This window comes from Blennius ocellaris, assembly GCF_963422515.1.
Source record: "Blennius ocellaris genome assembly, chromosome: 17".
Taxonomy (NCBI): Eukaryota; Metazoa; Chordata; class Actinopteri; order Blenniiformes; family Blenniidae; genus Blennius; species Blennius ocellaris.
Window position 1 is genome coordinate 1,435,014 of NC_137666.1, and position 12,099 is coordinate 1,447,112.

Below are 12,099 nucleotides of genomic sequence, written 5' to 3' on the forward strand. Positions count from 1 at the left end.
TGACGTGTGGCTGCTCTTCATTAAAGGCTTCCAGAAGCTTCCTGGGTCCTTTTAAGGATTAACACGAGCTGATGGATAATCTGGGGACATAATAATCCACACACACTCTCCACTGTCTCCCCCTGTTAAATTAATTAAAGCTTAATATTAAAGCCTTTTTTCTCTCTTTAAAGCACTCAGAGATGGAAGTCACAACAAAAATACTCGTCATTATTTATGCTAGAAGTCGCGGACTTTAGTTCACCCACAACTTGACTTAGTATTCAAACCCTTTTATGTGTTTTTTTGTTTGTTTCAACAAAGACAATTCCTCCATTTTGACTCCACTTGATTTTATAAATGTATTCTTAACGTCAATGTTTTTGCAGGTGAACTGAATCGCATGCCTGCCGCTGATAAGGCAAGTAGTGAAAAAGTAACTTGAGTAGTTTGGGATAAGAGTACTTTGTACTTTCACTGCTAATTATATTTATTCAGATGTAGTTGTCAGTTTATTTTGAATTCCCACCCCACAATAAACACTTTTACTTGTAACTGAGGACAGTTTCACTCAAGTAAAAGTCACAAAAGTTACATTTGAGCACTGTTTTTCAGTTTCACTAAAGTAAAAAATTAATTGTGAATTTCTTTCTTTTATTTTTTTCCTGTTGCCGGAATTTTTTTTTTGCTTTTTATCTTCTATCCGACTCTATTTTTCTAATTTCTCCTGCGACTCCTCCTACAGTCTTGAACCGATTTGAAACTTATGGAAACGTGCAGCTTGATCACGACATCCCTGCGATGCTGTATGTTTTATATATCTTTAACTGTTACTGAATAAAGCACAGAACAACCTCTGGATCTTATTCAAAGGAGATCCGCACCTGTTGCCATGGAGTCAAATCAAAAGAGATCCATTAAATTGATAATAAGTGAATGAAACTCTGAAGACCAGGAAGACGAACTGGGTCGAGGTTTGAATGAATCCAGCGGAAACAATTCAAGAGTTTGTGAAAGTTTTATTCAACTGCAGAAACTTTAAAGCATCTCTGGAACCACAAATTTACAAATTAAAAAAAAAAAAAAAAAAAAAAGACATCACAATATGCACTGCGTGTTTCATTAGTCACAAATTAAACTTACTGAGACGAACCTGCTTCTTCAAAAGAAAAGAGATGAATCACAAAGAAAAATCCGGAACACGACGTCCTGGTCGAGATTTAAAAATCAACATCGATGACAGATTGCTGGACTAAAGACATGAAGCCGCGACGTTTGCATTTTTTACCTTCACATATCAGGGCAGTGAATCAAACACCAGTTTCGGCAGAACGACTCCGACGTCGAGGTTTTTTTTTTTTTTTTTGGGGGGGGGGGGTGAAATCAAATCGACGGGGTTTCCAGGAGGCGGAGTCACGAGATGGAATAGAAACGTGGCAGACGGCTGGAGGCGACTCCGGGGGCGGAGGAGTGACCGCGGGACGAGACGGAGGGGCGGGAAGCTAAGAGCCAATCGCTTCAAGTCCTTCTCGTCCCAGATTTAGAAAATTTTAATGTGTTGGAGGCTTTTACTGTGAAAGCAGTTTGTCTCCGGTAATTATGAAAAAAAAAAAAAAAAAAAACAAACCGAGACAACGGTCACATGTCACTCCTCATGGCGGGACTCTCAGTCTATGCGGTGGCCTGCAGGGGGCGCCGGCCTCAGTGTTTGCTGTCTGCTGAGGCGGAGCGGGACCTGGAGCGGGACCGGGACCGAGAGCCGGCCTTGTTGTTCTGCTCCGGGGCGGGCGAGGCGGAGCGGGACTTGGACCTGGACTTGGACTTGGATCGGGACTTAGAGCGGGACTTGGAGCGAGACTTGGACCTGGACTTGGAGCGGGACTTGGACCGAGACTTGGACCTGGACTTGGAGCGGGACTTGGAGCGGGACTTGGACCTGGAGGGGGACCGGCCCTTGCTGCCCCCGCCGGACTTCTTCTCCGGGGTGCGGCTCAGGGACTTGGAGCGGCTGCGGGAGCGGTCGCGGCTCCGGGAGCGGTTGCGGCTGCGGGAGCGGCTCCGGGAGCGGGAGTAGCTGCGGGAGCGGGAGCGGGAGCGAGAGCGGCTCCTGCTGCGGCTGAACGACAGGAGGAGGAGAAGAAGAAGAGGCAGAAATTAGAAGAGTGAGTGACGAGGACGTCCGGTTTTCCAGGTATGAAGAGAAACGAAACAAGGAGAACATGCAGTTCCCCGTTTGACCACCAGGGGGAGCGTCACAGGTTCAGCTTTCACATGCAGCCAGTTTGATCTGGAGTGAATCACACTGGAACCAAACTTAAGTTTTTTGAATTAGTTTTTTTTTTTGCATCAGCTTCCGAGGAGCCTCTCACCTCCTCCTGCTGTCCTCGAAGATCTTCAGCTTGCGACCGTTCAGCTCGGACCCGTCCAGCTTGTTAATGGCGTTCTTCATGTCACTGCGGGATGCAAACTCAACCACCCTGAAGGCAAACAACAAGGCGCTCATGAGCAAGGCGGCCCCGGGCGGCGGCGGCGGTGGCCACGTTCCGGCGTACGGGCGACGAGTGTTGGCTCACCCTTCGTTTTTGTTGGGCCGGTGAGCGTCCACAAAGGTAACTTCACCTGCTTTTCTCATCAGGTCTTTCAGGTCCTAGTTCAAAAGCACAACAGCAGGTGAGTGACAGCGGAGGAAAGAAGGGGGGGTCTGTGAGAGCCGTTTGGACCTGCAGGGAAGAGACATGAGCAGGCAAACAAAACCAGCACACACACACACACACTAACTTGGCTTTAGCTAATGCTGACTGTTTTCCCTTTGTGATAAAACCTCCCAAAAACAAAAGAGCCACAGAAATGCTGTGTGAGAAGGAATAAGTCTTGTAACTAATGTGTAAGAAGGAAAAATGTCCCCAAAAAAATAGTCTTAATTCTAGTGTGTGTGTGGAAAAAAAAATCCCAAATATATGTGAGTGATGCTGTGTTGAGATTAAACTGTGTTTTCATTACGGATCATTATGGACGACAAGTAATGCGTCTTCTCTGTTCATGTTTATAAAAAAGGCTCAGCAAACAAAGTGTTTACATGATCCCCCCCACCCCCCATTTGAGACTGTTAACTCTACACCCCTGCACCACCCGACCCCTCAACAAACCCAATCACATGAGTTTTATGCTACTTACCGCTCCAAACCCAGGAAGATATTAGCTTAGAGCCACTTGTCCAAATAGCAAATGGGAACCAATGCAGTGTTAAGCCCCTTGAGAAACGCCCTCGGCCTTGACCCAGCATCCGGCCTCCACAAGTAAGGAACCACCAGAGAGCAAGTAGTGGGAGGGGGGCGCGTGCCCGACTCGACACCCCCCCAGCTCCATCGGCAACAGAAAAAGACCCAAACGGGAGAGTGTGGGGACCGTGGATTTGAGGGGGGTTACAGCAGTCGGGGATGCCAGCCCTCAGAACCTCCAGACTGTGGCTACGGACCTCCTAAGGCTACCGTATCCTGCGCTAGACCACTTTCACCCGCTACGGGGCCCAGCCAAGACTTTAGACCGGCGGCAACTGCGTGTAGGGAGAGGCACCAAATGGACACTTTTCAGAAAAAAAACAACCAGCAGAGGGCGCTACACACTTCTGACACCCCCCTGGAGGGGGTTTCTAGTCAGCTCTGACGTCTATTATCAGCAGTAACATGTGTTTTTAGTATATATAATTATATATATATCAAAAAAATGTATTCAAATTTAAGTATATTTAAAAAAAAATACTGGGGGCTTTTAGGTGTAATAAGCCAATTGCCTAATGAGACTATGCTCTGTATGCTGGCAATATAGGACTGCTTCATTATGAAACATGACATTTACAAAAATGTTTTAAAATATTTGTATTGCAAATAAAGACAACGTGACCGCGTCACGTCTTACCTGCCAGCTGATCCTGGACGAGAGGTTTTCTACAATGAGCCTGTGGTCGGTACGCACAGGAGGGCCGTACCTGCACAGGGGAGAGAGCGGAGAACGTCAATGCCGACACGCTCTGGCGGCGAACGCCGTGAAAGTCAAGTTAATATTCAAGTGGCGAGAGAGAAGAGGGGACCTGCCGCGGGTCAAAGTGCAGAGCAGATCCATTTTTTGTCCCGGTTAAAAACTAAACTCGTGAAAAGGAGCTTCGGCGTGCGTACCTGGAGCCACTGCTGCGAGATGGCCGATAGCCACTGCTGCTGCTGCTGCTACTGAATCGGCCTCCGCCGCCGCCCATCCCAGGGCCGCTGCCTCTTCCTCTCCTGGAGCGGGCATGCTCAATCGTGACCCTGGAACGGTTCAGAAAGTCACAAGTTCAAGCAGCTGGGAGTGGAAAAATCAACAGGAAGAGTCCAGATTAATATGCAGTGGTTCCTCCAAGGTCTGTGCAAGCTTGAGCCGTTGTTCACCTTCACATAGGAGAACCGGTGGCAGAGTCATTTTGAGAGAGAGAGAGAGAGAGAAATATGGAGGCTTCTACTCTCACAGTGAATAATCAACGTGTCGGAAGCCATCTGAGCAGAATATCACTTCACAGTTAGAAATCTCGCAGAATATCTCAAGTAATTCACAGATTCGGTGCAAATGAACAAACGAAACAGTCCTCATTGTTTATCGTGACCGATGTCTTTTTTTTATTGTCCAAATCAACCCGTTTGCCACAAAAAGGGAACATTTGTTTGCTGTAACACGACCAGATGGACAAAAGTTTGTCCTCTTTCAGCTCTGCTCAATACAACAGAATAAAAATTGACTCAGTAACTTTAACCGTCTTTTACATGCACATTTACAGAGCTGCAAGTAAGTCACACTTCTGTGTCCCCAAGTTACAATAGTTAAGCTCTTCAAATGAATGATTAATTCACGAACACAAAAAGTGACATGTATTACCTTTCACTGCACAATTCTTTGCCATTTAACTCGTACACGGCGTCATCTGCATCTCTGTGGTCGTCAAATTCCTGAGGAGAGTCAGATAATCTTGTAAGCGTGGGAAAAGAAAGAAATAAAAAAGAAAAATCACAGTGCATTAATGCCAATCATGTGGGAAGTCAAACTCACCACGAAGCCAAATCCATTCTTCAGGTTGATTTCTCGGATTCGCCCGTAGCCCTTGAAAAACTTCTCCACGTCCCTCTCCCGGGCCTGTGGGCTCAGGCGGCCAATGAAGACACGGCAGCCACTCATAGCGCTGTCTGCAGAACGAAGTGGACATGTCAGCATGATGATAACAAAAGAGAAAGCAGAGAAAACACTTGACAAGTAGGGGCAGCGCTGCTAAAGTTTCACAGTGTGGATCAGGAAACGACACATTAACTTAGATAATCATTGTCCAGGTCTACTCCATAAGCTTCTGGTTTCTACACACGCGATCCCATCGATTCAAAAAACCCACTTCTGCAAAACAGGTTTAGCTTTACATTTAACTAAGTCAAGAGGGAAAACATCACCCCGGAGGAGCAAGAACAATAACTTAATGATCCAGCTCTGGTAAAACGAGTTTGATCAGTTATATACAGGCAATTGTTAACTTCCATCTTTAGATTGACAGAAGAAATGTTGTCTGAGATGATGATAATCTGCCTCCAAGTAGAAATACGAGTCTCTCCAACTCTGAAGTGGAAAAAATGTAATAAGTTTCTGGAGAGCTAAAATATGAGTAGGTTAATGTATAAACTGTTAGAAATGTACAGCCACGACCCTCAGTAGTGCAATATAAATATGGAAAGGCACGTTGGTGAAATATAATCGTTCATCACTCAAAATACATAAAATTTGCCACTTGTTTAATTCAATAAAACGCATGGCTACAAAAAAAAACGTGGGATTTAAAGAACGATCAGTTTTATCGATTCACATGAATTGCATAGCATAATGCTCATGTGATGTTTTTATTACTTCCAAACAACTTGGAAATGGTCAAACTCGCATTTTGCACGAGTTTAAAGTCGATCGGGATCCAAAGTACTGGTTGAGGCCTAGTTTCACCGGACCACACCGTGCGAGCAAACCACGAAGATGGAGCTTTAAATTCGACAGCTACCAACACAGTTTGGGCTTAAATTGTGGCGTTAAACGAAGGACAAAATCCCAAACGGTTGTAGCTGAATATTAACCACACATCGTGATGTTTTTATCTCAGTGAATTGCAACTGGCGTCGAGGTCGGCTGCACGCAGCCGAAGCTAACGATGCTACACCGACAACATTCCGTCGATAATCATAAAACGCTGGCATTTTTAGAAAAAACCCAACGCCGAAACCACTTTAGGTTAAATCGCATGTGCACTCACGTAGTGTTTCTTCTTGCCGCTGCTCTGTGGTGGTTGTTTATGCCGCTGGTTCACAGTGTTCCCTCACTTCTTTGCCGGATCAAAATGGCGAAGAAGCACCGCGTTGGAGGGAAGAAACGGTTTCAGTACCACCGTGGAAAGACAATTTCACGTCCCGCCCCTAACATGCACGCTGATTGGGCCTCCATATCAACATAACCAATCATAACACATCGATTGCAAAGTTGACTCGCGGAAGTGGTGACTTTTAGCCAATCAGAGGCGTCGTCGGGCGGACCGTGACGTCACTGTTGACTTCACGTTGCCGGTATTCTCTTTCCTTGATAATATTTAACTCAGTTAAAAGAAAGGACTTTATCCTACAGAGTGGCTCTTGAAGTTATTTGCTTATGTAAAAAAAAAAGCTTCCTGTTTGATATTTGCATAAAAACAAGCGCGCAGCTTGCAGCCTTACAGAGGACTCGACCACTATTTGGCAACCCACTTGTTTAAATCCACGGAGACTCTTCGTCTATCCCCCAACAACAAAAATAGATTTATAATCACTTGGTAGTTTTTTTTTTCTTTCTTTCTTTTTACGGAAGTACGGAAGAGTATTAGTTTTAGTATTAGGGCCACTAAAAAAAAAAAAATTGGAGACAAAAAAAAAAAAAAAAAATCTTCATGGCACTTCACAAAATACGGAAGAGTATTAGGGCCACTGAAGAAAAAAAATTGGAAGCTAAAAAAAACAAAACAAAAACAACTCGACTTTGATTTTCGACTTTTTCGGAGTGCATGAAGATTTGTATTTTTTTTATCTTCGGAAAAAAAATCTGTAACTCAGAAAAAGTCGAAAATCAAAGCCAGATTTTTTTTTTTTCACAGAGATGTCGGTCCACCCCTCATCATCATCATCATCATCAATGATTACATAATTTAAGAAGTTTAAATATTTGTTAAAAAGTTTAAAACAAATGAAGACCTTTAATATGTTTTGTTTTGGGGTTTTTTTTGTTAAAAAAAGTTTAATGTTTCAAAAGTTGAACTGTTTAGGTATTGGAAAGATATTATAAAGTTACAAGATCGCGTGAATGTCTTTAATTTAAAAAAAAAAAAAAGCTGCACATTTTGATGTTTGAATGGTTCAAATTGGTTTGACTGCAGGAGGCGAAGCGAGTCAAAAAATAAATGCAAAGCATTTTCAGAATCAGCATTCAAAATACTAACCTTGTCGCTTCTGTGTCAGCTATGCTCGGTCCTTGTTGTCACATCTTTGCTCTTGTCACAATACCGACACAGTCGAGATACTGTATTTGTGTGTCTCGTGACTTCAAATGCAAAAGACGTCACCCAATGTGACACCACATTCAAATTCATCCACGGCCCAAGCCAGAATGGAAAAACAAACTCCCCAACTCCCTTTTGTCTCTTTGCAGAAATTAACACAGAATGGTGTGAATGCAAGCAAATTCATGTACAAAAATAATGATTTTATGATTTCACGCTAGGTTTGAAACTGACAAGCGGCTCGTTTATCAGGCTTTCTGCAGAGAATGATGACGGTGCATTTATTAGATTCCAGTGTATTTGGGGCATCAGGTGATTTGTTGATTCAGACTAAAACAGACGAGGCAAAATCATCCCTTGGTATTCTTTATTCTAGGACTATCATCATTCTTGAAATTGTCTCGGGTTAGGGAAAAGGAGATACAAGGTTTAGGTCTACACAGTACAATAGAAAAAAAACCAAAAAACATCTTGTCTGGTCTGCTCTGTATAAAGTGCCAAAGACTCTTTAGAGCATGTAATACTGATCACTGTACATCCACCTCAACAGGAGTCCCAAAAAAATAAATAAATAAATAAATAGCCCAAAAGATTTTAATAAATATGAACGCAAATACACTTAATGGGGGAAAAAAAGTGAGACGCAGAAATAAATAGGGGTATAGCTTATCGAAGCGCATGGAGTTAGAGGATTAATCTGCACTTTTGACCCCGCCGATGAAGACGGTCGAGCAGGGGCGAAGCGTCCTTCCTGAGACAGAGTCGCTGTCCGTCGACACAACCGTAACAGGGGGGGCGGGAGGAAATTAAAAAACCACGCCGGGCGTCGTTCACATGGGGCGATACCAACCACTGACGGCCAGCAGCTCCTCACCCAGCGCCAAAATACTCATTAATGAGGTCGTACAGGCTCAACCCACAGTCTGGATACGACCCGTGACATCACCTGTTCCCTTTCTGCTCTTTTCAGACTTGATGAGCCGATCACACAAAAAAAGCTTTGGCCCTTGTTCTTAGAGAGGATAAATATAGAATAGCTTTAGCTTAGCATCGAGACTTCGACGTGGGGGAGCAGCGAAAGAAACAAAAAAGTCTCGGGTTTCTGTCCAGATTCAACAAAATGTGGCTCCCAACACCTCCGGTATAATATATCTGGGTTTTCTCAGGCTTAAAGGAAATGATGGGCCGTGTAATGGCTTTGTAGGGTGTTGCAGATAAAATTGCAATAAATTGAGAATTAATCCCCAAGTTAACAATTTGACCTACGTGTCATGTGACCGTCGCCCTGAGTCCACAGGCCCCGAAAAAAATGTCACCAAATTCACCAAAACGCACCGAGCCAAATATGGCAAGATTTAAATAGTCGAGCCCACTTGTTTTTCAAAGTGAGAGGGCGGCGCCCCCGCACGTCTACATGCACCGAACCTAATGTCTAGACTTTACCATGCTCCTCTGGGAAAAACCCACTTCTCACCAAGAAAACTGCTTTGTTGTGCTGAATTTAGACGGATTTAAGAGTCTTTAGATCAGTGTTTTTCAACCACGGTGCCGCGGCACACTGGTGTTTCCACGATATCTAGTCACGTGAGCCGTGAGAAATTATCCAATTTCACATTTTTTTCTAAAGAAAATTTGCTCTCACAGCGACAGTGTGTTGCAGAGTAATCATGTATAAATACTCTTCACCACTAGAGGGCAGCACAGAACGTTGCCGGTGAAATGTAAAGTGACAGACGTCAGTGTGGTTCATCTCCACCTCCTGCTACCATCTTGTATCAAAGTACTGTGTCAGTGACAGTGATGGAGAAGTTTTAGAAAAGGGAGAATTCTAACCAGGATCTCAGCGAGTGAGTAAAAATAAAAAAAAAGAAATTGGGAAATCCTTTTTTTCTGTATTTACTTGATTCCTGTTGATAAAACTTTGATGAGAATGACTTTATATTGTTAATAGAGACTGCAGAGTTTCACATTTTAACATTTTCGGGTGGTGGAGGTGTGCCTCGAGAGTTTTCCAAAGACAAAAGTGTGCCTTGGCCCAAAAAAGGTTGAAAAACACTGTGTTAGACCTCCGAGCACACAGTACAGAACAGTAAACACTCCAAATTTACTATCGAGTTCCCTTCTGGTTCCAGTAGGATCATTACTTCATCAAAGATCAAAGGAAATTACGAAAACTACCTCAAAATATAAGCATCGGATTGGAAGTGAATGAGGTAAATAATTGTTGATTTTGGCTCAGAGATTGGGCGATTAAACTAATCGGGAGTTATACTGTTATATATACCACCTGTTGCCTCATAAAAAAACAGTTCTATGGGTTTTAATTAAGACAGAATTGATGTAAAACGTGGATTTTTCAGCTGTCTTAGCTCTATTTTTGAGGAACTACAGGCTTCAATGCCATGTTCTCACTGGCATCTGAACCAAATTCAACTGAACAGATAAAACTAGTGACGGGTCGGAGGGCAAGTGGAGGTCTGAAGTGATTTCAGGGGAAATTTTATGTGTACAAAATAAAAAAAAAATAAATAAAAACAGTTATTTGGTTGAAAAGAGAGCTCAGAGATTTGAGGAATAACAAAATTAAGGGCAGTTTTGTAGATTTTCCACAACTACGGAACCTTTGAAGTCGTTTATTCAGGTCTTAATATGCAAAAGGTGATTTTACACTTCGTCTTGGCTGAATTTCTGGATGTCGAAAGGATCAAATGTCACAAGATTTACAAATAGGGGCTGTGGATATATTCAGGGAAGGCTCAATGTGTATAGGAGGCTTATAAGCACCAGAATGAGCCAGATTCAACTGGATATTATGGCTTAGATCATCTAGATTAGCGTTTTTGAGTTGAGAACAAGGTTTCTTAAATGTGGGGGGGGGTTCGAGTAGCAATAATAGCGATTTCATGTTGATTTTTTTCCACCAACAAAACTGTGTTTAACTTGAAATTGCTTAAATCTTCTGAGTGTCACAGGTGTTGAACAATACAATCAACGGTGTCGCTCGCATCCAAATTAGATTAAAGAAGTAAATCCAATAGAAAGTAGAGGCTGTAAATCACTCTGAGTCGGCTGAAGGTGCGTTTCACAAGAGTCCGCAGAGAGGGGAGAAGGAATTATAGTATTTAGTTAAAAGGACGGCTTTTGAGGAGTCTGACTGTTTCTTTCCACTTCAAAACGGATGTTTTATGATCATTCTCGTCTGAAACTACGTGAGACGGGATTGTCGACCAGCTGGGATGAATTTAAGAGTCTCTGCGGGGTTCAGTTATAGTCTGTCCTGCTTCCCAGAATCAGATGACCCTAAACAAGGTTAACCCTTAGATGCACACGTGGGGTCAAAAATGACCCCACAGGTTGTTATTCTTCAAAATCTTTACAATGAAAAGTTGTAATATATTCATATTCCAGGTATTCCTCAGAAAACATGTTTGTGACATGAGACCATTTGCATTTTTATTTATTTTGCCATTCATTTTAAGAAAGTGCAGTTTTTGTATCTCGACCCCCACTGCTCCACAAGTGGGGTCAAAAATGACCCCAAGCAGTTCCTATGGAATCTTCTATGATACTTAATTCTTAGCAACTCTGACAGTCCCACTTACACATCTGATGTCATTTTAAACATGTGAGTCTCACCGCCCCGGAGGTCAGTTTTACCCAGCAACGGACAGGTAAGTATTATCTCCATTTATGAACTCATTTTTCATTGACAAATTATGACGTATGATCAGATTAGTGGTCAAATGTGTGATCAGATTAATCTACCTTGTTGTTAGCTGACAGTATTGTATTTAGGTAGGTAACTGCAATTTCTTAAAATTAATGAAAAACTAAATAAAAATGCTAACAGTCTCATGTCACAAACATGTTTTATGAGGAATACCTAGAATATTAAAATATTACAACTCTTTGTTTTAAAGATTTTGAAGAATAACAAGCCAGTATTGCAAAAACGCATTGATTTGAATTGGGGTCATTTTGACTGGTCGGTTGTGCATCGAAGGGTTAAACGACTGAGGACTTGGACGGTGTGTTGTTTGAAGGCCCCGCACATTCAAGACTTTAAAATCCCCCCCCCCCCCTTTTTTTTTTTTTTTACTGTAACTGGAAAACACGTCGGGGATGGATTTCAGTTTCAACTGCTGTTTTTTCTTAGTTAGTTAGTTAGTGATCGCACCGTTTTTATAGAAAGATCAGTTTGATATAAAAACGTAGACAAAAAAAAGAAGAAAGAAGGTGGAGCGGGTGGAGTAGCAGCTTCACTTTGTGTTTTGTGTCTCTGAGACGTTGACGGGTCGCCACCAGGGGGAGCCGTGGATCCGTCCCGGGGGTTCAGACTGACCAGGGTTTTACAACCACCGAGTTTAAAAAACGGAAAAAAGCGTCAGAAGTCTCTCGGCCACGTCTTCCAACATGCAACGTTTTTTGTTTTTTGTTGTTGTTTATGTTTTTTCCCTCCTCTGGTTCCGGGCGGTCGGACCCTCGTCAACTCGCCCAGAACCGTCCGCAAACGGCCAAAGAGAAGTTCCCGCGACGAGGAAGGCGGA

General features: G+C 43.0%; 1 protein-coding gene across 1 annotated transcript; it reads right to left on the minus strand.

Annotated features, from left to right (window-relative positions):
- Positions 1–978: 978 nt before the first annotated feature.
- srsf5a (serine and arginine rich splicing factor 5a) lies at positions 979–6,409 on the minus strand. The gene is made up of 8 exons (XM_080513041.1): positions 6,284–6,409; positions 5,053–5,186; positions 4,882–4,952; positions 4,152–4,280; positions 3,895–3,964; positions 2,553–2,626; positions 2,349–2,456; positions 979–2,095 (listed from the first exon to the last, which is right to left on the minus strand). The coding sequence occupies exons 2-8, from the start codon at positions 5,176–5,178 to the stop codon at positions 1,681–1,683; spliced, it is 993 nt and encodes a 330-aa protein (XP_080369167.1). The 5' UTR covers positions 5,179–5,186; positions 6,284–6,409; the 3' UTR covers positions 979–1,680.
- Between the last annotated feature and the right edge of the window lie 5,690 nt (positions 6,410–12,099).